Source organism: Scyliorhinus torazame, chromosome 12 (assembly GCF_047496885.1).
Source record: "Scyliorhinus torazame isolate Kashiwa2021f chromosome 12, sScyTor2.1, whole genome shotgun sequence".
Lineage (NCBI taxonomy): Eukaryota > Metazoa > Chordata > Chondrichthyes > Carcharhiniformes > Scyliorhinidae > Scyliorhinus > Scyliorhinus torazame.
This window is the reverse complement of record NC_092718.1, coordinates 159,726,990-159,754,924: the sequence shown is the minus strand read 5'-3', so window position 1 is coordinate 159,754,924 and position 27,935 is coordinate 159,726,990. Positions and strand designations below refer to the sequence as shown.

The 27,935-nt window shown below is 45.4% G+C and overlaps 1 protein-coding gene across 1 annotated transcript; it reads right to left on the bottom strand.

The window, feature by feature from the left end:
• upk3b (uroplakin 3b) lies at positions 1–27,862 on the bottom strand. The gene is made up of 6 exons (XM_072469263.1): positions 27,692–27,862; positions 17,812–17,973; positions 10,432–10,666; positions 8,693–8,781; positions 6,433–6,562; positions 1–3,127 (listed from the first exon to the last, which is right to left on the bottom strand). Exons 1-6 carry the CDS (start codon positions 27,747–27,749, stop codon positions 3,004–3,006), a joined length of 798 nt encoding a protein of 265 aa, XP_072325364.1. The 5' UTR covers positions 27,750–27,862; the 3' UTR covers positions 1–3,003.
• Positions 27,863–27,935: the final 73 nt, after the last annotated feature.

Genomic DNA, 27,935 nt, shown 5'->3' with positions numbered 1-27,935 from the left:
CACTCTTCTCATATTTAATTGTTTTCTATTCAGGATAAGCTTACATTTTTCACATGCTAAAATCCCCACAGCATTCAGATTGGTCAAAAGATTTACGATAATATACAAGTTAGTAGATACATTATTATGGAGAAATCTCTTAAAGCAGTGCAGTTCTACCGGCAGCTCCGCCTACTACACATCCCAGGCTAGTATTTTCCACTAGCAATGTGTTACGTAGGTTCTGCAAACATATTTACTTTTAAATGGGCCGATTTTGCCAGGAAGCACTGAACACTCAAATGATAAACTATTGCAAACAGCAACTTTCCAGTTTGTGTTCAATGAGCTCGCAAAGTAAAAGATACAGATGGTGTAAAAGGGTTTGGTAGAACTTTACAGCATTGCAGCTCAGTGACAAAACACCTCCTTGAATGAAATGAATGAAAATCGCTTATTGTCAAGACTTCTAAACCTTGCTGTGTTTTTTCCATTTGTCATGCTTTCTATTCTACCTAGCTTCCTTTTGCTGGTAACCCATGCTCTGTCACTGGTTACTAATTTCTCCCCCCTCTCCCTCCGTCTTGCTTCAGCTCATATCATAGGCGGGATTCTCCGTCGGCGGGATACTCCGCTTCGTCGGCAGCGCACTCACGCTAGTGGATTTCCCCGACAGCCTGGGGGTGGCCACAATGGGAAACCCGATTGGCCGGCTGCTGGGGTGGAGGATCCCGCTGCCGGCGGGGGCGCAGCGCACATGGAAATGGGTCTGGTGGGACAGAGAATCCAGCCCCATGTCTTTCATTCCATTACCCTCAGTCCTCTCCCCAAGCACTGCATTGGTTACTTAATTGCTTCTTGTGTGTATGTGTGTGTGTAATTTCACCTCCACCCACCTTGCCTCACATCCCCTCTCATTCTGTTTTAATTGCAGCTCCACTGCAATAATACTCAGTCGTGAGGAAGGAGCAAACTGTTTCAAACATTGACTGTTGGTTTTCTAACATCTATGGAGCTTTTTCCTTTTATTCTCTGTGCAAGGATTGGTTGCCAATACTATTCGTGGGCATTTCTGAAGGTGGGCTTCTTCCAAAACCATGTTGGATAAGCCCATGAAACTTGCAGCTCAGACCTTTACTGATCTCATTCCATGGACGTACCTCGGGCGGCCTGCCTGCTCCTTGGCCTCTCCTAGTGCCAAATCAATCAAGAGTGACTCTACCTCCAACATTTCCCCCTTTGCTTTGAGGGTAAAGACTGGCCTGGGCTGAATATCTGCCTAGGGTGGCACCTATGACCAAGTTTACCTTGTGGAAATATCTGAATGCCAAATCATGTTCCAATTTTGTCAGACATATAGGACACATTTAAGATCCCTCTATCAACCATCACAGAAATTCCTAAGAATAGTATGAATATAAAACTGGGTATATTATATACAGAACTCTGTGCCAATTCAATCAGAATTTACACACAATTATTACGATAGTTACACTCAAAGTCAACAGCATCGAATGTCAACTATAAAAGTTCATATAAAGATATTATGCACATGCTATAAACATATGTCATTATAAGTTCAAACGCATTCACACCTTTTGAGCATTAAGCAAGGATTTAATCGGAGATCACCTGCAAAGTTTCAAGAATAAAATGGAAGGAGGAAAAGAGAAATGGCTCTTGTTTTGCCCATACCATGCACAATCCACCATCAGTCTCTGCCCAACTCACTGAATCTCAAACAAAACTCCACAATAGCCATTCGGTCTAAGATTGTGGTTTGTTCATCTGTGGCTCATTGACTTGTTGAGAGATGCAAAGGCATTTACGTTCCAATCTTTCCAAGTTGTGGCTTGCTCCATGGTATTGGAAATCAGGGGGACATCCTAAACTATCAGGACCAATTCATCTGTACTTAAGAGTAATGGTCAATACTACAAACTACCTTTCCCAGCGCAGAGCTATACATGATTGGAACATGATGCAGAGGTCACTAGACTCCGCCTGCTCAGGACCAAACCCATAACATGTATTCCAGTCACATGAAGATCGGCGGCAGAAGTATTGAATTGAGATTAACCTTAGACCGAGCAGCATACTGTTTAAAACATTTCTAACATATCTTTTCTGGTGGTAGAATGAAGCAACAAGATCAAAATAAAGAAAACCTGAGAGAGAATTGGGGCGGGGGGGGGGGGGGGGGGGGGGGGGGGCGGCGTAAATAGAGTAGTAGTGTGTTCTTAGCCCAAAAGGCAGCAAAGAAAAGTCAACTGGACCAAGCCCATGCCTTGGTACAATTACCCAGAAACAAAAAGGCACTTCATCTGGGCTCCAAGCACTGGTGATGGTGGAAGTCTTGCTCTGAAACTAGCGAGCAACATTTAGACCCATTTCCCTGCCCTATTGCTAATGGATAGCCGCATCTCAGATATGCAGAAAGCACAAGAACTGGGCAGCAGCTTTGTGCCCAGTAGTACAACCTCTGCCTTACTTGGTGTAGTGCAAAACGCTAGTTCAGTCGAGGGCACAAGGAAAGGAAGAGAGGAAAGAAGGCAAATTCTTCTTCATACTCTCGGATATATTAAACATTGTTTCATTTGAAATCTAAAGTCATGGGGCGGGGGGGGCGGGGTAGAGGAGCAATCCTGTAAACATGACCTTGGATTTCCCTTGGTGTTAGAACTAAAATGACGCCTGAAGCCAAAATGGTGGCTCAGGCTGAAGTGGTGGAGGGAGAGGGAATGAAAAGAGGCTTAAGACTCCTCTGCTCAAACAAAGATTTTCAGACATGTTGCACTGATGTTGAGAAAGAACACCAGCACTATATAACAGGTGAAAAGCTAAGCCTAAAGATTCCATACTCGATGTCTGGATCATCAGCATAAGGTCAATTCATGGTTCCAAACACTAATAGCTACACACGGATGTTCCTCTGTAAATGTGAAATTAGGTAGCAGTTGAGTTGTTGATGAAGGGAGGAAGCTGCTGTATCCTTGCCCACATAGTTGTTCCACAGAGACTTCCTCACATATTGGCCTTTTGCGCAATGGCGCCTGATGGGTTGTGCAAGCTGTGAGTGTGGTATTGTCGGAGAGAGCCGGCTGTGGTTAGAGGTGCAGGAAAGTCGGTCTGGTCAGACTTTCTACAGCTGTATTAAAATGGAACAGGTGAGAGAGTTAATTTTGGAACAGTATTGAATCAAAAAATAAACAGGATATCAAACCTCAAACAGTCTGGCACCTTTAACTTTTCTTTAGGTTTATAATTTCTTTCCCCCCTCCTTCCAGAAGATACTGTGGACACTGAAATGACACGTGACAAAGGGGGTCACGGGTCAGGAATGCGAGAATTCTCCCCTGGGCGCGGGCGGGGGCAGGCACAACACATGTAAGAGCGGCTCAGTATTATCAATAAACCTCTTGGTTACCATATATTGCAACCCAGTACTTACACAGGTACTAACGCACGCCAGTGTTCCAATTACGCTCATGCATCTCAGCCAAACGGGCATTCTTTTTATGCAAGTTTAGACAGCGAGTAATCACAAGTGGCAGTATTGAGGGTTTTTATTGCCATGTTCACTTAAGTCCACTCTTGACAGCTACACACTAAACACCAAGATAACAACCAAATGCAGAATCCTCGGCAGTTTCTTCTTCCTCCCCATTACCTAGCAACAGGGGAGGTGGCGGCAAAGTGATATTGCCACTCGACTAGTAATCCAGAGACCCAGGGTATTGCTCTGGGTACCCAGTTCGAATCCCATCATGGTAGATGGTGAAATTTGAATTCAAATTAAATTTACAAATCTGGAAGTAAAAGTCATGAAACAATGGTCGATAAAAATCCATCTGGTTCACTAATGCCCTTTAGGGAAGGAAATCCTTACCTGGTCTGGCCTACAGGTGACTCCAGACCCGCAGCAATGTGGTTGACTCTTAAATGTCATCTGAAATGGCCGAGCAAGCCACTCAGTTCAAGGGCAATTAGGGATGGGCAATAAACGGGATGGCCAGTGACGCCCACATCCCATGAATTAATTTTACAAAGTGAGGGATTTCATAGCAGTACCCTAACTAAAAGCAGCTGGATCTCTGGAGCTCTGCTAGCTCCTGTGGTTCAGTTCCATTGTGTACCGACCCATGGGAGCATTCATAAGAAAACAGTTCTATTCAATGAGCAGCTCAGCATTAAATGGGATCAGGCAAAATGGTTGAAGCATTGCTTCCACTGGACCAACTATGTTTTTCCACTCTCCCGGGCTTAATTTGTTACCCTGGTGGTCAACTGTGATTAAATATGTTCCTGGAGGGGTGGCACGGTGGTTAGCACTGCTGCCTCACAGCACCGAGGACCCCGGTTCAATCCCTGCCTTGGGTCTTTGTCCGTCTGGAGTTTGCACATTCTCCCCATGTTTGTCTGGGTCTCATCCCCACAACCTAAAGATGTTCGGGGTAGGTGGATTGGCCATGCTAAATAGCCCCTTAATTGGACAAAAAAAATTAAGAATGGAGTACTCCTGGAGGCTTCACCACGTCATTTGCAATCCCCCCACCCGCCATCACATCCACCTTGGTGATATACTACCTTCCTTGGAAAGGAAAAAAAAAAGGCTCATTACCCAATTGGATAATTCTCAAATGTCAACCAAACAGCCCTGTATGAACATAGAACTTACAACGCAGAAGGAGGCCATTCGGCCCATTGAGTCTGCACCGACCAACTTAAGCCCTCACTTCCACCCTAACCCCCGGAACCCAATAACTCCTCCTAACCTTTTTGGTCACTAAGGGCAATTTATTAAGGTGCAAAGGAGATTTACCAGGATGTTGCCTGGAATGGAGAGTAGGTCTTACGAGGAAAGGTTGAGGGTGCTTGGCCTTTTCTCATTAGAGCGGAGAAGGATGAGGGGCGACTTGATAGAGGTTTATAAGATGATCAGGGGAAGAGATAGAGTAGACAGAGACTTTTTCCCCGGGTGGAACAAACCATTACAAGGGGACATAAATTTAAGGTGAATGGTGGAAGATATAGGGGGGATGTCAGAGGTAGGTTCTTTACCCAGAGAGTAGTGGGGGCATGGAATGCACTGCCTGTGGAAGTAGTTGAGTCGGAAACATTAGGGACCTTCAAGCAGCTATTGGATAGGTACATGGATTACGGTAAAATGATATAGTGTAGATTAATTTGTTCTTAAGGGCAGCATGGTAGCATTGTGGATAGCACAATTGCTTCACAGCTCCAGGGTCCCAGGTTTGATTCCGGCTTGGGTCACTGTCTGTGCGGAGTCTGCACATCCTCCCCGTGTCTGCGTGGGTTTCCTCCGGGTGCTCCGGTTTCCTCCCACAGTCCAAAGATGTGCAGGTTAGGTGGATTGGCCATGATAAATTGCCCTTAGTGTCCAAAATTGCCCTTAGTGTTGGGTGGAGGTATTGACTTTGGGTAGGGTGCTCTTTCCAAGAGCCGGTGCAGACTCAATGGGCCGAATGGCCTCCTTCTGCCCTGTAAATTCAATGATAATCTATGACAAAGGTTCGGCACAACATCGTGGGCCGAAGGGCCTGTTCTGTGCTGTATTTTTCTACGTTCTATGTTATCATGGCCAATCTACCTAACCTGCACGTCTTTGGACTGTGGGAGGCAACCGGAGCACCCGGAGGAAACCCACGCAGACACGGGGAGAATGTGCAAACTTTACACAGACAGTGACCCAGCAGGAAATCGAATCTGGGACCCTGGCACTGTGAAGCCACAGTGCTAACCACTTGTGCTACCTTTATGCCATTTGTAATATTTTTATGTCAGGTCAAGGGAAATATTCAAAGTAAATATTTTTTAATGTCCCGATGATACTTCGCCAGGGTTGCACCCACAGCAGTGCCCTGAAAATTGATCTTCAATTTCCGGAGACTCCAGCCATTGGAGGGTTGGCATCTTGACTTCTGGAGGTCATCAGGAATTGATCTCCAGGGCATCACTGCAAGAAAGCCCAGGGGAAACACATTGGAGCATTAATTCCCCCTCCCCCCACCCCCGTTTTCTTTGAACACTTTTCTTTTTATTAGGTATTAAAACGTAGGAGCTGTTTTACAAAAAACGTTTGACAGTCAGGCATCATCCAACTGGGTTAAGAGTTTGGTTTGTATTTCCAGTTGCGGGAGGATGGTGTGCTCTGACAATAGATTTGTTAGAGGACTAATGATGAGAAAATATTGACCACAGCATGTAATAAAAGCTCCAGGAATGTTCCCAATAAGGATCACCAACCCAACTCTGGTTTTGCTCTACCCGAAGTGAAAAAACTCACCGTGGGAAAAATGAGGGTGCAGCGTTGGGACAAAACCATCTACCATTTGGAATTACCCTGGATAACCAGACATTATTCAGCAGCTCTTAGCTGACACCCTCTCACGTTGGGGGGTCTGGGCTAAACCCTCATAGTGTTTAACTTACCAAACAAAGGCCAGCATTGCCGCAAACATTGCCAGCAGCAGGAAGAGCAGAATGGCAAGTATCACTGTTATGACAACCATCCCCCCGGTGCGGCGTCCAGGATAGGTGTCAATGCTATTGGGATCGGGAGCTGGAAATAAAAGCAGAGAAAAAAGGTTAAAAACCTACCACAGGGATTCCCATAACTCACAGCCCCAGCCCCACACCATCAAACAAACAGCAGAAAATTTGTACGTTACCCAACCAAACTGGATTGAGGCCGAGAACAACAACTCTCCAGTTCTCAGATGCTAGTGGACCTTTGCTTTATTTATGTTCCCAGTTTGTTTGGGATACGGGGATAGTACAGGATAATGGTGTTCAAGTAGATTCTAGTTGAATGGTGCAGCAGGCCCCAGCGGCTGAATGGCCTAGTCCTGTCTCCAATGTTCCTTCTTTATCTTTTAAACTTCACTTTAGCCACTTTACCAAATTCTTTTTTTCTTTCCAAATAAGGGGCAATTTAGGGTGGCCAATCCACCTACCCTGCACATCTTTGGGTTGTGGGGGGGGGGGGTGAGACCCACGCAGACATGGGGAGAATGTGCAAACTCCACACGGACAGTGACCCCGGGCTGGGATCGAACCCAGATCTTCAGCGCTGTGAGGCAGCAGTGCTAGCCACTGTGCCACCATGCCGCCCACTTTAGCCACTTTTAAATTGGCTCCAACATAAGTGACGATTTGAGTTGGAAGCTAAAGCCTCATTTAAAAGGCTACAGGATTCATATTTTTAAAAAGAATAATTTGGGGGGAGGGGGTGGGTTAGGAAATGGGGTTACATTCACTGAAAAGTCTCCTTTATTGAGTCTCGGCCTCATGGCACAGTTTTGTAATAAAGGATGCCGAGATGCATTTGGAACATACAACATACAGTGCAGAAGGAGGCCATTTGGCCCATCGAGTCTGCACCGACCCACTTAAGCCCTCACTTCCACCCTATCCCCGTAACCCAATAACCCCTCCTAAGCTTTTTGGACACATGGGGCAATTTAGCATGGCCAATCCACCTAACCTGCACGCCTTTGGACTGTGGGAGGAAACCGGAGCATCCGGAGGAAACCCACGCAGACACGGGGAGAACGTGCAGACTCAGCACAAACAGTGATCCAGCAGGGAATCAAAACTGGAACCCTGGCACTGTGTTTAGGATGACGTGAGACTTGACCCAAACACTGAGCCCACTGCCTTTCCTGTAATATCTCAGTTCAGGTCGGGCCAGTCTCGATGTGTGAAGTCCAAGTGGTGATGGACTCTGCCCGAGACCATCGGTTCAGAGAAGCCCCCTTCATATTGAACCAGAGTCTAAACCAGAGTCCGCAGAGACAGGGAGTGAGATCAGGCCTGTTGAAAAAAAAATTGGGCAGCCTGACTACCCCAAAATCAGTGTAGGGGGATTCTGGTATAGTTGCATGGTAGACATCAAGATGTAACTTTACTACTGGTTAGATGGTTAAATGCAGGACATTAGGGAGTTGCACTTATTAATAGCCCTATTACTACCAGTTAGAACATAGAACATACAGTACAGAAGGAGGCCATTAGGCCCATCGACTGTGCACCGATCCACTTCCACCCTATCCCTGTAACCCAATAACCCCTCCTAACCTTTTTTGGTCACTAAGGGCAATTTATCATGGCCAATCCACCTAACCTGCTCGTCTTTGGATGTGGGAAGAAACCGGAGCACCCGGAGGAAACCCACACAGACACGGGGAGTACATCATTGGGGTAACACGCAAATCCGGTGCTTGCGAGCCAGGAAGTTATGGCCCAATTATTTTATATTACCGTTGATCATAAGGGAATCCGAGTGTTGCCAGGATTACTGTTAGTGATCAGTTAAATTTTGCTGAGTCACCTTTAAGTTGGTGGTGGAATCAAATTTCCGCCCACTCCTTGCATCCTTCTCACCCCCAGTGAATCCCACACACTCCCAATTCTTGATTTCCCCCCTTCACCTGCTCGAAACATCTTGCAAAATAAACATACTGAAACGATCCAGTCTCAAGATACCCAAAATGACAGACTTGGGAGTCCAGCTTCATGTGATGCAAGCTGCAGAAATGCCTCTAACCAGGGTTGACAACCTTGGTGCCTGTATCCCATCGGTGAGTTCTACCTATTTTAACTCACTTTACCTTCCGACATAATCAATTTCTATTTTCTAGTTACGGAAGAGACAAGGATCATTGGCCTCCCTGATAACATCAATGCTTACCACTCCGCAGCTGGATTTCTTGTGTAAATCTCGTTTCCCCAACAATATTAGGGGTAGTTAAATCAGGATTAACCAAAACATACTTCATTCTAAAAGCAAAAAATAAAAAGGTTAGGCCTGCGGTATCACGACCCAAACCCCACCCCACCCTTTCCCTCCCCTTAGCCACGCCTGCTGAGCAGAAGACCGGAGAATTCACACAGAAACCGTAGGGCCTGACCTCCGGTCAGCATTTCCGGTGTTACTGCTTCGGAGTGTGCTGACCAATTTGGTCCAATACTTGGACCTGATCAAGTTGTGGGGGGAGGGAATGCGAGGCATCAGGTGGGTTAGAGTGCAGACCCACACAGAGCACAGGGATCGCAGGCTCGACCACCCCCTCCCACGCCAAAGTGAGCTGGTCTCAGCCTGATGCTGGTTATCAGTTGGCACTCTAACATCCGCCATGACTTGGCAAAAAAGGACTTTATTATTGTGCTGCTGGGTTCAAAATTCATCACAGTCTGGAACAGCCAGCAGCCCATTCACCTTCCTGCTGCTGGCTCCGATCACTTCATGCTAGCTGTGGTTTGGAAGATCTCACTATCGTCGTCAAAGACAATTTCTCAGGGGCCGAATTACCTTTTTTTAGTTTTGAGTTAAATCAAAAATAAATGGCAACCCTGGTCAGCTCCATCATGAAAGAAGAATCTGACGACGAAAGTAACTGGAATCCTTTAACTGAATTTCAGTGCATCAAGCTATTGTGCACCAATTGAAGTCCGCTATTCTTTCACATTCAGCAAGGGGCTTGTGTGAGATTTTACAGAGGCAGACGTCCTGGCATCGGGGCTCAAAGACGAGGTGACCCCATTTCATCAGGAGCGCGAGCTACCTGAATGTGGCTATCCAGATATTCCTAGCGAGTGAATAATCCTCCCGTTAAAATTGTGCGACCTGCCAGTTTGCTAGAAGGTGTTAGCTGATCTATTTTCTTCCTTTCCTAAAGTCAGTCAAGTACCAGAATTTCTCAATATGTGCATTTTGCCTGTTCAAGATGGAAGCCCGCCCCCAAGAGCTCCTGGTCCAATCAGAAAGCTGGCAACTCAGCAGTGCCACTGCTAGCGGTGAGCATTGCTGGAGCTGCAACTGGAGAATGAGGATGACCACGTGCCCTCCAGGATAGGTATGTGGGCATTGGGGGACGCTGTGACCAGTGCATGGGGTTGCTGATGGCAAGCTCCTGCTGCTGGGTAGCTCCTCCATGGACCTTGGAGTTACCATAAAGGACAGTCTTCCCACCAAAAGGAACCCGCTGGAGGCCACTGGGATTTACCTAATAGTCTCCCCATGTGGCGATGGGCAAAATGCTTCTTGAGGCAGAGAATGGCCTTTAATTGGCCACTTAAGTGATTAAACTGGGCTTCCTGTGGGTTACTACCTTTGCCAGCAAAATGTCATGGTGGCAGCCAGACTTCAGGCATCCTCCCGATGCCTTCCTTTATCATTTTGCCTGTCACCTCCCAGCCTTTTGTTACTCGGACCAGAATATCCTGTCCCATATTTCAAAAGTACCTCATTGGTTGTAAACCATTTTGGGATGTCCTCAAGACATGAAAGGTACTTTATATATGAAAATCTTCCTTTCTTACCCATACAGTCTGACTTTATATCTATTTTAACTGTATTAAAACACATCTATTTGCACTACTGTCCATAATAAAACCCGATTGATGAACACCTCTTCTGGCTGGTCTTACCTGAATGCCCCACCAGTAGGTAATGGCATATTGCAATTTGGAGTTTTACAGGGCACTTCTGACCCAACTCGCAGAGCCAAGATCTCACCAGGGATGGCGGTCGGTGGACAAACGTAAACATCTCTTTCTGTTTTAACAGTGAAGTAAAAACCATTTGGTCCAGTGAAAGCATTTTTGTAGGTCAAGTCTGAAGTGTTCAAAAAGTCATTTTTCATTTCCGCAAACTTTGTAACTCCTAGGTGTGAACAAGAATAAAATCAGTCAATCTTTGCAAACACAGGATTCACAATACAACGAGATAACACTGAATCAAATGGGTGACGGTACGAAACATTTAAAACATAGATTATGTTCACCGTCCATTTTGTGCTTCCATTCACTCTAATCATTTGAAGCTTATTTAACAGTCAAAACTGGGTAGAGGGGCAAAGGGTACATATTCACAAATAATTCTTTCATGGGATGTGGGCATCAATCCAGCATTTGTTGCCTGTCCCAATTGATCTGGAACGGAGTGGCTTGCCCCATTTCAGAGGGGCAGTTAACAGTCAACCACTGCTGTCAATCTGGAGTCACATGTAGGCCAGACTGCGTGAGAAGGGCCGATTTCCTTCTCTACAAAAGGACATTAGGAAACCTGATGGTTTAAAAAAAAAAAATACATTTAGGGTACCCAATTCTTTTTCCCAATTAAACGGGCAATTTAGAGTGCCCAATCCACCCACCCTGAACATCTTTTTTGCGTTGTGGGCGTCAGACACAGGGAGAATGTGCAAACTCCACACGGACAGTGACCCAGGGCCGGGATCGAACAGCGGCGCTGTGCGGCAACAGTGCTAACCACTGCACCATCTTACTGCCCGACCTGATGGGTTTTTACAACAGTGAAATGATAATTGTCTTTGTCACCATAACAGAGACTAGAATTACATTTCAGATTTATTAACCAAATTCAAATTCTACCAGTTGCTATAGTGGAATTTGAACACACTACAAAATTAGCCTGGGATAGGGTAGACGCAGAGATTACGAGTCCAGTGACAATATCAGTAAACCACCATCTGTCCTCTTAAAGTAGTGATGCAATTTGCCGTGGCCATCATCAAGTGCAGACAAAAAACTGGCGCTCATTTCCAAGGAATAGAATTCAAAAGCAGAAGGTTATGCTACATTTGGTTGGAGCATATTTTGAGTATGGGGAGGTCGGTTAGCTCAGTTGGCTGGCCGGCTGGTTCATGATGCGGAGCAGTGCCAACATCGCGGGTTCAATTCCCGTACCAGCTGACGTCATCCGTGAAGGCCACGCCTTCTCAACCTTGCCCCTCACCCGAGGTGTGGTGACCCTCAGGCTAAATCCCTCAGGGGAGAGCAGCCTATGGTCCTCTGGGTCGATGGCAGTTTTCATTTGGAGCAACTTGTAAACTCACTCCCAGTGAGTTCTCCCAGTGAGCCAGAGGAGACAGAGCCAGGAGTGAGACACAGCTAAGAGTGAGTTTGGGAATTTGAATCTAGGTGGGAATTGAATTAAATCAGTAAGGCAGCTCCTTTTAAATTTCAGGTGTTTAAATTAATTTAAATTAAGCTAGTATTGTGCAGTGTGGGTTAACAAGGGCTGCCCCACCCACTCACATAACTGGTTGGCAGTTAAGTGTCAGTCACTTAAATCTACCTTGATCTAAAAGCAGGTGGGGGAGGGGAGTCAATTCAGGACAGTTTAAAAAGAGCAACTTGTAAACTCACTCCCAGTGAGTTCTCGCAGTGAGCCAGAGAAGACAGAGCCAGGAGTGAGACACAGCTAAGAGTGAGTTTGGGAATTTGAATCTAGGTGGGAATTCAAAGCTGGGTGGGGAGGAAGTGCTTTTTGTGACTGGTAAGTAGTGTTTCTGTTTTTCTGTTTCTTTTCATTGGTATATTTATTTATTTTTTCTTTGTTGTTTTTTGTGTGAAATTGTAGTTGTTGAAGTTAACCGAAGGTTTAAGACACGGCAGGAGATCTCAGACCCATGTCATGCTCCTCGTGTGCGATGTGGGAGCTCAGGGACACGTCCACTGTCCCTGGCTCCTTCACGTGCAAGAAGTGTGTCCAGTTGCAGCTCCTGTTAGACCGCTTGACGGCTCTGGAGCTGCGGATGGACTCACTTTGGAGCATCCGCGATGCTGAGGACGTCGTGGATAGCACGTTTAGCGAGTTGGTCACACCACAGGTGAAAGGTACTGACGGAGATAGAAAATGGGTGACCAAAAGACAGAGCAAGAGTAGGAAGGCAGTGCAGGTGTCCTCTGCGGTCATCTCCCTGCAAAACAGATATACCGCTTTGGATACTGTTGAGGGAGTGGCTCACCAGGGGAAGGCAGCAGCAGCCAGGTTCATGGCACCATGGCTGGCTCTGCTGCGCAGGAAGAAGAATGGCAGGGCTATAGTGATAGGGGACTCAATTGTAAGGGGAATAGACAGGCGGTTCTGCGGACGCAATCGAGACTCCAGGATGGTATGTTGCCTCCCTGGTGCAAGGGTCAAGGATGTCTCGGAGCGGCTGCAGGACATTCTGGGAGGGGGGGAGGGTGAACAGCCAGCTGTCGTGGTGCACATAGGCACCAACGATATTAGGTAAAAAACAGGACGAGGTCCTACAAGCTGAATTTAGGGAGCTGGGAGTTAAACTAAAAAGTAGGACCTCAAAGGTAGTAATCTCAGCATTGCTACCAGTGCCACGAGCTAGTAAGAGTAGGAATGTCAGGATAGAGAGGATGAATGCGTGGCTCGAGAGATGGTGCAAGAGGGAGGGATTCTAATTCCTGGGGCATTGGAACCGGTTCTGGGGGAGGTGGGACCAGTACAAACTGGATGGTCTGCACCTGGGCAGGACTGGAACCTATGTCCTAGAGCTAGTGTTTGCTAGAGCTGTTGGGGAGAGTTTAAACTAATGTGGCAGGGGGATGGGAACCGATGCAGGAAGTTGGAAGGTAGTAAAACAGGGACAGAAATAAAAGGCAGTAAGGGGGAAAGTGTAAGGCAGAGAAGCCATAGTCAAAAATCAAAAAGGGCGACAGTACAAGGTACAGTGACTGAGGGGAGCTCAGTGAATAGGACCAGGAATACTAAAAGAAATAAAACGGGAAGTGAAGACATTAATGGTAAGCGACGCGGCAGGTTGTTACATGAAGATATGGGTTCAACGACAAGGAAAATTAGGAGAAAGGTTAAGAGGAAATATAACGTAGGAGAGGTTACTGATCGAGGTGTTAAGATTCAGAACAGAGGTAAAAAAGCCAACATAAGTGTACTTTACCTGAATGCTCGTAGTATTCGGAATAAGGTAAATGAGTTGATGGCGCAAATCATCGTGAATGACTATGATTTAGTGGCCATTACTGAAACATGGTTAAAGGATGGTCACGACTGGGAGTTAAATATCCGAGGGTATCAAACTTTTCGGAAGGTCAGAGTAGATGGTAAGGGAGGTGGTGTCGCTCTGTTATTTAAGGATGACATCCGGGCAACAGTAAGGGATGACATCGGTGCTATGGAGGATAAGGTTGAATCCATTTGGGTGGAAATCAGGAATAGTAAGGCGAAAAAGTCACTGATAGGAGTAATTTATAGGCCACTAAATAGTAACATTATGGTGGGGCAGGCAATAAACAAAGAAATAACAGATGCATGTAGAAATGGTACAGCAGTTATCATGGGGGATTTTAAGCTACATGTTGATTGGCTTAACCAGGTCGGTCAAGGCAGCCTTGAGGAGGAGTTTATAGAATGTATCCGCGATAGTTTCCTAGAACAGTATGTAATGGAACCTACGAGGGAACAAGCGGTCCTAGATCTGGTCCTGTGTAAGGATTGATTCAGGATCTCATAGTTAGGGATCCTCTCGGAAGGAGCGATCACAATATGGTGGAATTTAAAATACAGATGGAGGGTGAGAAGGTAAAATCAAGCACTAGTGTTTTGTGCTTAAACAAAGGAGATTACAATGGGATGAGAGAAGAACTAGCTAAGGTAGACTGGGAGCAAAGACATTATAGTGAAACAGTTGAGGAACAGTGGAGAACCTTCCAAGTGATTTTTCACAGTGCTCAGCAAAGGTTTATACCAACAAAAAAGGACGGTAAAAAGAGGGAAAATCGAACGTGGATATCTAAGGAAATAAGGGAGTATCAAATTGAAGGAAAAAACATACAAAGTAGCAAAGATCAGTGGGAGACTAGAGGACTGGGAAATCTTTCGGGGGCAACAGAAAGCTACTAAAAAAGCTATAAAGAGTAAGATAGATTATGAGAGTAAACTTGCTCAGAATATAAAAACAGATAGTAAAAGTTTCTACCAATACATAAAACAAAAAAGAGTGGCTAAGGTAAATATTGATCCTTTAGAGGATGAGAAGGGAGATTTAATAATGGGAGATGAGGAAATGGCTGAGGAACTGAACAGGTTTTTTGGGTCGGTCTTCACAGTGGAAGACACAAATAACATGCCAGTGACTGATGGAAATGAGGCTATGACAGGTGAGGACCTTGAGAGGATTGTTATCACCAAGGAGGTAGTAATGGGCAAGCTAATGGGGCTAACGGTAGACAAGTCTCCTGGACCTGATGGAATGCATCCCAGAGTGCTAAAAGAGATGGCTAGGGAAATTGCAAATGCACTAGTTTACCAAAATAATTTACCAAAATTCACTAGACTCTGGGGTGGTCCCAGAGGATTGGAAATTAGCAAACGTGACACCACTGTTTAAAAAAGGAGGTAGGCAGAAAGCGGGTAATTATAGGCCAGTGAGCTTAACTTCGGTAGTAGGGAAGATGCTGGAATCTATCATCAAGGAAGAAATAGCGAGGCATCTGGATGGAAATTGTCCCATTGGGCAGACGCAGCATGGGTTCATAAAGGGCAGGTCGTGCCTAACTAATGTAGTGGAATTTTTTGAGGACATTAACAGTGCGGTAGGTAACGGGGAGCCAATGGATGTGGTATATCTGGATTTCCAGAAAGCCTTTGACATGGTGCCACACAAAAGGTTGTTGCATAAGATAAAGATGCATGGCATTAAGGGGAAAGTAGTATCATGGATAGAGGATTGGTTAATTAGTAGAAAGCAAAGAGTGGGGATTAATGGCTGTTTCTCTGGTTGGCAATCAGTAGCTAGTGGTGTCCCTCAGGGATCAGTGTTGGGCCCACAACTGTTCACAATTTACATAGATGATTTGAGTTGGGGACCAAGGGCAATGTGTCTAAGTTTGCAGACGACACTAAGATAAGTGGTAAAGCAAAAAGTGCAGAGGATACTGGAAGGCTGCAGAGGGATTTGGATAGGCTAAGTGAATGGGCTAGGGTCTGGCAGATGGAATACAATGTTGACAAATGTGAGGTTATCCATTTTGGTAGGAATAACAGCAAAAGGGATTATTTAAATGATAAAATATTAAAACATGCTGCTGTACAGAGACCTGGGTGTGCTAGTGCACGAGTCGCAAAAAGTTGGTTTACAGGTGCAACAGGTGATTAAGAAGGCAAATGGAATTTTGTCCTTCATTGCTAGAGGGATGGAGTTTAAGACTAGGGAGGTTCTGCTGCAATTGTATAAGGTGTTAGTGAGGCCACACCTGGAGTATTGTGTTCAGTTTTGGTCTCCTTACTTGAGAAAGGACGTACTGGCACTGGAGGGTGTGCAGAGGAGATTCACTAGGTTAATCCCAGAGCTGAAGGGATTGGATTACGAGGAGAGGTTGAGTAGACTGGGACTGTACTCGTTGGAATTTAGAAGGATGAGGGGGGATCTTATAGAAACATATAAGATTATGAAGGGAATAGACAGGATAGATGCGGGCAGGTTGTTTCCACTGGCGGGTGAAAGCAGAACTAGGGGGCATAGCCTCAAAATAAGGGGAAGTAGATTTAGGACTGAGTTTAGGAGGAACTTCTTCACCCAAAGGGTTGTGAATCTATGGAATTCCTTGCCCAGTGAAGCAGTAGAGGCTCCTTCATTAAATGTTTTTAAGATAAAGATAGATAGTTTTCTGAAGAATAAAGGGATTAAGGGTTATGGTGTTCGGGCTGGAAAGTGGAGCTGAGTCCACAAAAGATCAGCCATGATCTCATTGAATGGTGGAGCAGGCTCGAGGGGCCAGATGGCCTACTCCTGCTCCTAGTTCTTATGTTCTTATTGTGAACAGACCTGGTCTACATAACACAAAGAATATTAAAGCACTGTAAAGCACACAGACGAGATGTACAAATGTAATCCCAGAAATACAACGTAAAAACAATTTGTTCCAATTAACCTGTTTTAAAGATTTACAAGATTGATACCAGAACCGAAAAGTGAGGATCATCAGTAAAGACTAAACATGTTGGGGTGTAAAAGGATAAGGGGGAGGGAGGGGAAGCTGAAAGAGGTCTTTGAGACTATGAAAGGCTTGATAGGGTAGGCGCAGAAATGTCGCCTTTTTTCCAGGATTTGGATGTCTCTAGCTAGGCCAGCATTTGTTGCCTATCCCTCAGTGCTATGGGACGCACTAAAGCTTGTGGCAATTGCTGCAAAGGCTTGGTGAAGGAAGTCCATCATCACTGGCCCTTCAGACATAGTATATGGAGGGACCGGAAACAGGGTGAAATCCCTCACATTGTATGTTTGACATGTAACAAATCTTGTAAACTAAACTGAGCAATTTAGGATGATGAACTAAGTGTCATGCAAGGAGGATATTAACTAAAGTCTATTTCTTCTGTAATATATCGGTATCACTAGCCCCAACTCCACCCAGAATATAGTATGACCGACCTCCTTCCCTCCCTCCAAATAGTGACAAAGCTCGCCAAATGTCAACCAATGGTTACTCGAGAGTCGTCTTTTTAAAGCAGGAATCCCATTTATCCCCTTACCATACACCTTGTGGTGTGGAGACATTCATTGCTTATTCAGGTTTACAATTAATTTAAAGCAGCCATAAATAATGCAAATTCCAAAATCAAGGCTCCCCTAATTTGGCAGAAGTTACTGTGTAGTGTCATTATAGAACAGAAGGAGGCCATTCGGCCCATCGAGTCTGCACCAACCCACTTAAGCCCCCACTTCCACCCTATCCCCAGAACCCAATAACCCCTCCTAACCTTTTTGGACACTAAAGGCAATTTAGCATGGCCAATCCACCTAACCTGCATGTCTTTGGACTGTGGGAGGAAACCGGAGCACCCGGAGGAAACCCACGCAGACACGGGGAGAACGTGCAGACTCCGCACAGACAGTGACCCAGCAGGGAATCGAACCTGGGACCCTGGCACAATGACGCCACAGCGCTAGCCACGTGTGCTACCGTGCTGCCCACAATTCCCTCATTCCTGAGGTAAAGCCATTTCAGACTTAACAGAGAAATACTTACCAGTTGAATTAGCTACGATCAACCAAATCTTGCAGTTCGAACAGGATGTTTCAATAGGGTCAAACACACAGCGCGGCTGTTCAAGCGCAACTGTTGTTTGAGTGATTCTCCCCTCTATCTTGGTTGGCACAATTTCAGGGGTATAAGCGACTGTGGCTGGAACTGAAAAAAAACCCAAATTGATAGAGTATTCAGCTACATTCTGTCAGAACCAGCAGGTCAAAGAGATTTAGTAAATCCACCCAAATCAAATTAAAGTTCCAGGTTAAAGTCCAACAGGTTTGTTTGGAATCACTAGATTTCGGAGCGCAGCTCCTTCATCAGGCGAGTCTTGCAGCTCCTTCGTCACTCACCTGATGAAGGAGCTACGCTCCGAAAGCTAGTGATACCAAACAAACCTGTTGGACTTTAACCTGGTGTTGTAAGAGTTCTTACTGTGCCCACCCCAGTAAAACGCCGACATCTCCACATTATGACAAAATATAATTCCTTACGACACATTCCAAACACACTTACTGGAGGTGCAACTCATTCTCTGGCCGGCACTTTCTATAAACACCAGCACTCCTAACACCATGGAGGTGAAGGTGCAGTTAAGAAGCGCAGTAGCTCATACATCTCAAACTAAACAGGCTCTGTCTATTTCCTTTTCCAAATATAAACACCTAAATATTGTGATGATTAAACAAGACGTGTTATTCTCATTTCCTGTCTTTCACTATTTTCTCTGTATTCTTCCCTCCAGGCCATTTAGCTTAACACCAGTTGTTGGGAAAATGCTGGAATTTATTATGAAGGAAGTCTTCCAACAATGCACTTAGATTAGCATGGGACGATTAAAATGAGTCAACAGGGCTTTACTAAAGCAGAGTTGTATTTGACAATTCCATTCAAGTTTTTTGAGGATGTAACAAGTAGGATAGATAAAGGGGAACCAGAAGGTGTCATATAATTGGATTCCCAAAAGCATTCGAAGAGGTGACACATAAAAATGAATAGACAAGATAAGGACTCATGGAGTTGAGGGTAATATATATATATATATATATATATATATATATATATATCATGGATAGAGGATTGGTTAACAGCTAAAGGGTAGACAAGTTGGCAGTGAATTGTGGAGTGCAGCAGGGATTGAAGCTGGGACCTTAACTCTTTACAACCCATATGGATGATCTGGGGATGGGGAGACAGAGAGTAAGGCATCCATGTTTACTGATGACACCAAGCTAGGTGGAAAGGTAAGCTGTGGGGAGGACACAAGAGGGCGGGATTCTCCAGCCGCGCCCGCCCGGCGATGGATATTCCCACCCGAGGTCAATGGACCTTTACATGGTCCCCGTTCAGCCTGTGGCCATCTTGCGGTGGGCGGGGTGGAAGAATCCAGCCCAGAGGGGCTGCAAAGAGATATTAACAGATTGAGCGGATGGGCAACAAGATGGCAGATAGGAGTACAACGCAAGGAAGTGAAGTTATTTAGTTTGAGTGCATGAATAGAATTATTTTTCCCAAAAGATGTGAAACCTGCAAGTGTTGATGTCCAAAGAGACAGAAAGTTGACGTGCAGGCACAGTTAACAATTAGGAAGGCAAATTGCAGCTTGGCCTTTATTACACAGGGATTGGAATACAAGAATAAAATCTTGCTGCAGTTGTACAGGGTTTTGGTGAGACCACATCTGGAATACTGTGTGCAGTTTAAAGAAAAGATATACTTGCATCGGAGGCAGTTCACTAAATTGGTTCCTGGGAAGAGGGGGTTGTCCTATGATGAAGGCTGAGTAAATTGGGTTAATATTCGCTGGAGTTTGAAAGAATGTGAGGTGATCTCAGCATTTAATAGGGTGGATGCTGAGAAATTGTGTCCACTGGTCAGGGAATCTAAAATATGAGAGAAAACAGTCTCAGGATAAGGATCCGATCATTTAGGACTGAGATGAGGAGAAAGGGTTGTAAATATTTGGAATTCTCTACCCCAGAGGTGGATACTCCATTGGTAAATTCATTTTATGTCTGGGATAGACAGCTTTTTGAACTCTCAGGAAATCAAGGGATATGGGAGATGGGCAGGAAAGTGCCTATCAAGCCCAAGGTCAGCTGTGATCATACTCAATTGTACAGAAGGCTCGATGGGTCACGTGTCTAGTCCTGCTCCTATTTCCCATTTTATTCTTTCGGCGAATGATAGAGGTTCAATGTAATCAGGCCAACCACAACTGCAACCAACATATCACCATGTCTATGTTATCAGGCCAATCACAGTTAAAAGCCCTGTGCCAGCTTCTTCATGCCACTTGAAACTTCACGGTCAGCAAGAAAATTCTGATTTCTATTTCAATGCCAGTAGCTAAAATCTCAGCGTTAGTAAGTCTTCATAGATTTAGTACTTTGCCTAATTTGCCTGAGCTACAAGTAGTTCAAAGTTCTGGAATGAAGACATTCATTGCAGGAGTTGACCCTTGGCAGGATGGCCACCTGGCGTAGATACAAAAAGTCAGGAGTGCTCAAAGTAAATATAGCCAAAAAAGAAAAATCTGTAACTTCTGGAGAGGACAGGAAAAGGAAACAATAATCTCCCCAAGACCACCACCATACCCTGCCCCCCCCCCCCCCCCCCCCCCCCCCCCAGTTATTCTGATTAAGACACTCTTCGGTTAAAGGTACGTTGTCAACAGCAGACGCCAGACTCCTGCTGTGGATTGCACCCTTTCATTAAACAGAGGCGCCTCCAGAGGCCCAGCTGCATTAGAAAGCCATAGGATCTTCACTTTAAACCAAACACACCAAGCTAAATCTTTAAAATCAGCTTCAAGCCAGGTTTTTGCTTCCCAATGGGAAAGTGATGCCGGTGTGAAGTCCTATTCTCCCAGATATTATTTGGTTTTAAAAAGGTGTTTCGACATCTGCAGCCCAATTTTCTGCCCTTTGCTGCCCTCCTTACCCAAAGATTCTGACTCAGCCCAGGGTGTGACTTAACTTCCAAGCCGTTCTCCTGATTCGGATCATAGGGCCGTGTCCCCGGAGCCCACAGCCCTCGGCCCAGCCCCCACGCCTGCTGGTAACTCTCCCATTCATTGCAGAGTGGCTTCACATTGCAAAGAGCAATTGGGTTATGAGAGGATACTGACCTCAGCTCTTCTTCAAATAATGCTACAGAATCTTTGCCATTGGGTGGAGCAGCTGGTTCACCTTTCGGGTTAAGCACGCAGAATTATCTCAGGAGGGGCAGAGATAAAGTAGACGGGAAGAAGCCTTTGCTCTTGGTGGAGGTATCAATGACCATGTAGCATAGATTTAAGGCAAGGGGCAGGAAGTTTAAGAGGGGATGTGAGGAAAAGCTTTTTTTCACCCAAAGGGTGGTGGGAGTCTGGAACTGGGGGTGGAAGGAAGGGATCCTCAAAACATTTAAGACGTATTTAGATGTGTACTTGCGATGCCAAGGCATACAAGGCTATGGGCCAAGTGCTGGAAAATGGGATTAGAATGGTTGTTTTTGACTGGCGCAGACATGATAGGCCAAAGGGCCTTTACTGTGCTGTCGACCACTATAACTGAATGCAGCACTCCCTCAGGTTGGCACTGCCTTGTCAGGTCAAGAAGACGTGCTCCAATTTCTGGAGTGGGACTGACCATAAAACCTTCTGATTTAGAGGCAAAGGCAAAAGCAATGTGTCAGCCTGGGCTCACTGGTGGCACACTTCCAGAGGCTTGAACACACAATACAGGTGAATGCTTCAGTGTAATACTGAGTGGGTGCTGCACTGTTGGAGGTGTCCTCTTTCAGGTGGGGTTTTAAACTGAGGTCCCATCTGCCCTCACAGATGAATACGAAAGATTGAATGATCCTTTTCCAAAGAGGTCTAGGAGTGTTCTCCTGGCTAAATCTACCTAAATCAATCAAAATCTAAATTAATAAATCTTGTTTATGGGTCCTTCCTGTGAACAGATTAGCTGGCACATTTCCCGAATTTATGAACGTACTTCAAAAACACTTAATTTGCTGCAAAGCCCTTTTCGGATATCCGGAGGTTCTGAATGGTGTATTTCATGTGTGGTGTTGGTGTCTCTTTGATGGCATTAACATTGTCCCTTCATAGGGCGGCACGCCGTGGCACAGCGGTTAGCACTGCTGCCTCACGGCTCGGAGGACCCGGGTTCGATCCCGGCCCACTGTCCATGTGGAGTTTGCATATTCTCCCAGTGTCTGTGTGGGTTTCACCCCCCACAACCAAAGATGTGCAGGTTAGGTGGATTAGCCACGCTAAATTGCCCCTTAAAAGAAAATTGGGTCTTCTAAATTTTTAAAACTTTTTTTAAAAATAAACTTTATCCCTTCACAGAGTCTTTGTTTTTCAATCGATTGAGTACTGCAGGCGAAGATCACTTTGCTTGCCTGGAACACACATTTTTCTTGTTTGGGACGGACACCTGCGTCAGAAAATCATCTCAAAACCTCCTCCAGGTTTGCTAGGTGTTCTTTTTCCGTGACTCTTGTGATTAGTACATCGTCTAACTATACTGCCACCTTAGGTAGTGCTTGGAGAATGTTCTCAGTCACATGATGAAAAATGACGCATGTCAACGTATTCCGAAGGGTAGGCATGTGTATTCGTACAAACCCTTCTGGGTGTTAATCACCACGTATTGCCTGGATGACTCATATAATTCTAGCTGGAGGCAGGCATGGCTTATATCGAGTTTGGTGAAGGTTTGACCCCCTAACAGTTTGGCATATGGATCATCAATGTGTGGCATGGGGTACCAATTTAAACATGAGGCTTTATTATCCAGTAGTTATAGTCTCTGCAAAAGCAGACCAACTTGTTGAGCTTGAAGATGGCGACTATTGGTGCAGCTCTCTGCCTTGCCTGGGTCATGCCTTGTGGCTGACACTTGTAGTCTTTGTAGCTGAGATTGCAGCGCATACACTCGACGTACTGGGGCATGACCTCCACATCCGCATCCCAAGACTCAAGCTTCCCCAAAAAAGGACATTTCTGGGTTTTTGTTTCTTACCGGAGCTGTCGGGAGGAGTTTCAAAAAGGCTGCTCAGAATCCCGTGCCTGATCCTCGTCGCCAATGTAATAATTATAGGAGACATGGAGAGAAAGGCCAAATTGGTTTATTTTAAACTGAAAATTAAGCCCCTACCATGACACACAAAACAAACGTCCCAGCCCAGGACTATCGGGAACTGCCGGTCTGGCTCTGGGAGTGACATTTTAAAAGGACCTGGTAACAAGTCCCAGCTGGGTGGGCCTCCACCCGCTCACCACGGGAACCTGTATTCTTATGAAGCCCACGGGGAGATCAACCAGTGATCCCCGTGGCCCGCGTCAGGGTCACCATCCTGTGGATGCTTGAAATCTACAATAAAAACAGGAAATAGGTGATGAACTCAGGTCTGTCAGTGTGTGAGAGAAAGAGTTAATGCTTCAAGCCCAATGTGACTCTTCCACATTTGGCCTGATGGGCAGCTATAGACAATTTGCATACTGCAGGACAGGTTTGTTTAGTACTTAATAATGTAATCGTATTATGATAAAGGAGTGGAAGCTAAGTGGTACAGCTGGTTTTATTTGGGCTGGAACAGGCTGTTAATACAGGCTGTCTTACACTCCAAAAGTTAAATGCCAGCTGGTTAAGACAAAATATCTCAGAATTTCTTCAGTCACAGTCGGTGGGTGTCGCTGACAAGGTCAGCATTGCTTGTCCCCTATTTCCTTTGAAAAGGTGGTGGTGAGTCACATGGTGTAGGTATACCCACAGCCAGCGCTGATAGGAAGGGAGATTTTTTTTAAAAAGTTACAAACACAACTGCCCTGAATCAATCACATTGGAATAAAGTCAGTCATGTTTCAATTTCAATCACATTCCTAAATATCTGCAGCTGCTAATAACATGACACTAGCTGTTAGGAAATGTGGTGGTTAATGGTGGAGTGCGCCATGTAGAGTTTGCACATTTTCCCCATGTCTTCGTGGGTTTCACCCCTCAACCCAAAGATGTGCAGGTTAGGCGGATTGGCTATGCTAAGTTGCCCCTTAATTGGAAAAAAAAAAAATTGGGTACTCTAAAAAAAAATTTTAATATAAATTTATTTATTTTTAAATGCTGGAGTGCGATTCACCAGACCCCACACCATTTTTCTATCCGCACCCTACCAATCAGCTTGTTCCCAAGTTGCTAAACTCTTATAAATATCCGTTCACATTCTCTGATTCTGATTATTTTAGACTTTTCTTACCAACTCAAACAAGTATATAAAGGGATCTGATCATTGGGATGACCACCAATGAGAATCACCATTTAGCACATCATTTATCCATGGGATATTACAGTCTGCCATCATGGCGCCTAACTACCTCGTCAAAAATTCCAAGAGTTTTTTGCCTCCCCTACCCCACCCTACAGACCATTCCGGATATCAGTGTTTGAGAGAAGACATGCCTCAATTTTGGCATTATTTGGTCCATGTGCTAGGGATCCCTGTCCCTGAGCGCCATCTGGTGACCCACACATGGAAGTGGCTCCCCGAATTTACCTTGAACCAGTTTGTGCCCATGCCCCTTGTTCTGCGGCCACGGTTTAACTAGTAATGCTCATGGTTAACCTTGTTCCAATACCTCACACAATGCAAAAGGAGGTGAATAAAAAAAGGACACTTTGTAAAGTTCAAAGATGTGCAGGTTAGGTGGAATGACCATGCTAAATAGCCCACAAGATGTGCAGGTTAGGTGGGGTTATGGGGATAGGGCGGGGGAGTGAGCCTACAAAAAGGTGCCCTTTCAGAGGGTCGGTGCAGACTCGATGGGCCAAATGGCCTCCTTCTCCACTGTAGGAAATGAAGAGTCCAGTTTTCTCTGTCTTGACTCAAGTTAAACAGGTAGAAATTCCAAATGAATGTAACACAGAAATAATGAGCCAACAGCCTCTAAAATGGACCCGATACCTCAGATGTGCCGACCAGTGAGTTGATGTGCCCACAGGTGACACTCTTGATCCCCACAGTTTTAACAAGTTAGTCTCGATGGGTTTCAAGTACCAGCACCCATGGTACCATTCCAGTGTCATCAGGTACCCTGCACCAGCCTAACTGATCCACCAAAGGTGACCGCTCGCAGGTTTGTGGATGTAACATTTGGAAAGCGGTCTTCTACCATGGACTCTCCAAAGCGGCAAAGGTGTAGTCTTGTAGGTTGGTACAGCTCTCCCCATCTCGGTTAGTACTTTCATCTTCCATTGACCCAGATGAGGTCCACCATGCAGTTACCAAAACACAAGTCCTGGTCTCTGCAGCCTGGCAGCAAAGTTGCTGTTTCATCCTCTTCCCTTTTTGTTTTGGGGCGAGTGCAGCCAAACAGCACAAGGTAGAGCGAGCCGATCCCAATGAAGCACTCACTGAGACGGAGTCAGGATCCAGAGTAAAATATGTCCAATCAAAATGATATGAATCAGGGAAAATTCCCAATGTGGACTCATTAACAATGTAATTCCAGATCCTCACAAAGCGAGGGCAGCTTTCTTTCGTCAGGAAGGCACTTGGTTAACCATTTCACATTTAGTCCCATTATTTTAGTTGACCATGCCCCCCCCCCCCTCTTCCCCACCACCCTCTTCCCCACCACCCCCATTACTAATGTCTACAATGTTTCCCCATTCCTTTTGGTTAACCATTACCCATTTGGGATTTAGTTTCTGTTATTTTCCATTTTTGGAGTTCATAGTTTTCCAGCACTGTCTAATATTTGCAGCTTTTGTTTTTCACTTACCTATTTCCTCTTTCAAACTTTTCTTTTCTTATCACTTTTTGGTTGATCATTTCTCTACCCTTTTAGTGAATCTTTTCTTTTTACCCATTTCCCTCTTTGGGACTTGTTCTGGTCAATGCATCCTTTGACCTTTTTTAAAATCATCTTTTTACTCATTTTTGTCAGATACCACCTCGGCTGGAGAGAATAAGGGCTCAAACCCGCCCCCCCCCCCCCCCCCCAATCCCATCCCCAATCAACAAGTTTCACAAAGATTAAAACAGAAAACAATAAATTTAGTTGTATTGCAACACCAAGTTTTATGCACAAAAAAAATACTTGAGGATCTTAAGAGACAATTGGTGGAAATGACATCTTGTGGGAAGGATCAGAAAGATAAAGTTGGAGAATACCTGATTTACACCATTAAGCCAGGCTTCCTTATCAGATCAACAACTCACAGCCCTATTGTGCTACTGGGAAGATGGAGTTAGTGGTGCATCTGCGAGAGCTGCTTCATAGCTACGGTTGTGTCAAGCCCAACAGCTTATTTTTATTTCATCACAGGATGTTGGCATCATTGACAAGGACAGCTCGTCTTATCCATCCCAAAATTGCCATGGGAAGCTGGTACTGATCCACCTTGACTACAACGGAGTGGCTTACGGGCCATTTCAGAGGGCAGTTAAGAGTCAACCACGTCGCTGTGGATCTGGGGTCACATGTGGGCCAGACCAGGTAAGGACGGCAGATTTCCTTCCCTAAAGAGATTTTTTTCTTGGTTAAACAATCCAGTTTATTTAATTAAACCAAATTAAAATTCCCTTGGTGAGAAGGGAATTCCTGTATCCTTCCTGATCATTAATTCTGAGCTCTGGTTCGATCCCTGCCCTGGGTCACTGTCCGTGTGGAGTTTGCACATTCTTCCCGTGTTTGCACAAGCCAGGTGGATTGGCCAGACTAAAATTGCCCCATAATTGGAAAAAATGAATTGGGCACTCTTAAATTTAAAAAAAAATTCTGAGCTCTGGAATGATTAGTACAGCAAGGCGACCACTTTGCCACTGCTCCCAACCATAGGGTCCATAAGCACACCCTGGACTTTTAATAATAATAATCTTTATTGTCACAAATAGGCTTACATTAACACTGCAATGAAGTGACTGTGAAAAGCCCCTAGTCGCCACATTCCTGCGCCTGTTCCGGTACACGGAGGGAAAATTTGGAATGTCCAAATTACCTAAAAGCATGTCTTTCGGGACTTGTGGGAGGAAACTGGAGCACCCGGAGGAAACCCACGCAGACACAGTGCAGTCTCCGTATAGACAGTGACCCAAGCATGGAATCGAACCTGGGACCCTGGCGCTGTGAAGCAGCAGTGCTAACCACTGTGCTACCGTACCACCCGATCAGTCATACACCCTCAAATCCAGTTGTTTCGATGCCACGTGCAAACTGGACAATCATTTGGTCTACTGTGCTCTCCCCAAACACAGACTGCATTCATACTGCAAGCTAGAGGCAGCATGAGATGGTTCTGACACTAGTTACGGTGCAAGTCGAAGCTGATGACGCCAGCTTCGCAGTGTGCCGAGGCATTCCGCAGGTTTCCAACTGACTGTGGACCACCACAACCTGTTTGAAACCATTGGGAAACACTTTCCAAACACATCACACCAATGCAAATACACCCTTATCAGCAACGGGACAGCAAATTAGGAGCAAAATCACAGGGGTGGGCGGGTAGCAGTCAATGGATAAACAAGACGAGTGATTGAAGTGTCCCAGATCAACACCTTGGAAGTTGGTGGGGCTGGAAGTTTTGAAGACACCTCATTATCTGACAGAGATTGTAGACAGTGTACAAAGCCATGCTTTGGAATGAAAGGGAGGATTTGGAAAACAACGTGTAAAGAACAAGACCCAGTAGCACCATTTAAGAAACAAATCTAAATAACACATGACCCAGCGATAAACAATTACTCACGAGGAGATCAATGTGCAGAATCTCAAACAGAAGATTTTCCTTTTTTAAATAAAAACCCAGATTGCCTGAACCACACCAATACAAGGTCCCTGAGCATTGTTCCAGGCTGTCCTGGAGAAATTGGTTCTTTTTTTTTTTACCTCCATTTGCAGCACCGCACAGGATGTACAGCAACACGACCTGGGCAAGCGATTTCATCTCTCCCGCTTGCAGCCGCCTCTCGGACTAAATCCCTTTCTGCCCCAGTGTGGCTCGCTCAGTTTCTTTTGACGTGACAATGCCTCTCGGCGACTGTGGCCGAACGAGTTGGACCAGTTCTCTGAGCACCGTCCCTTGCCAAAGGGTGTGGTTCAACGGCAATTAAGCAAGAACAGAATGACATAC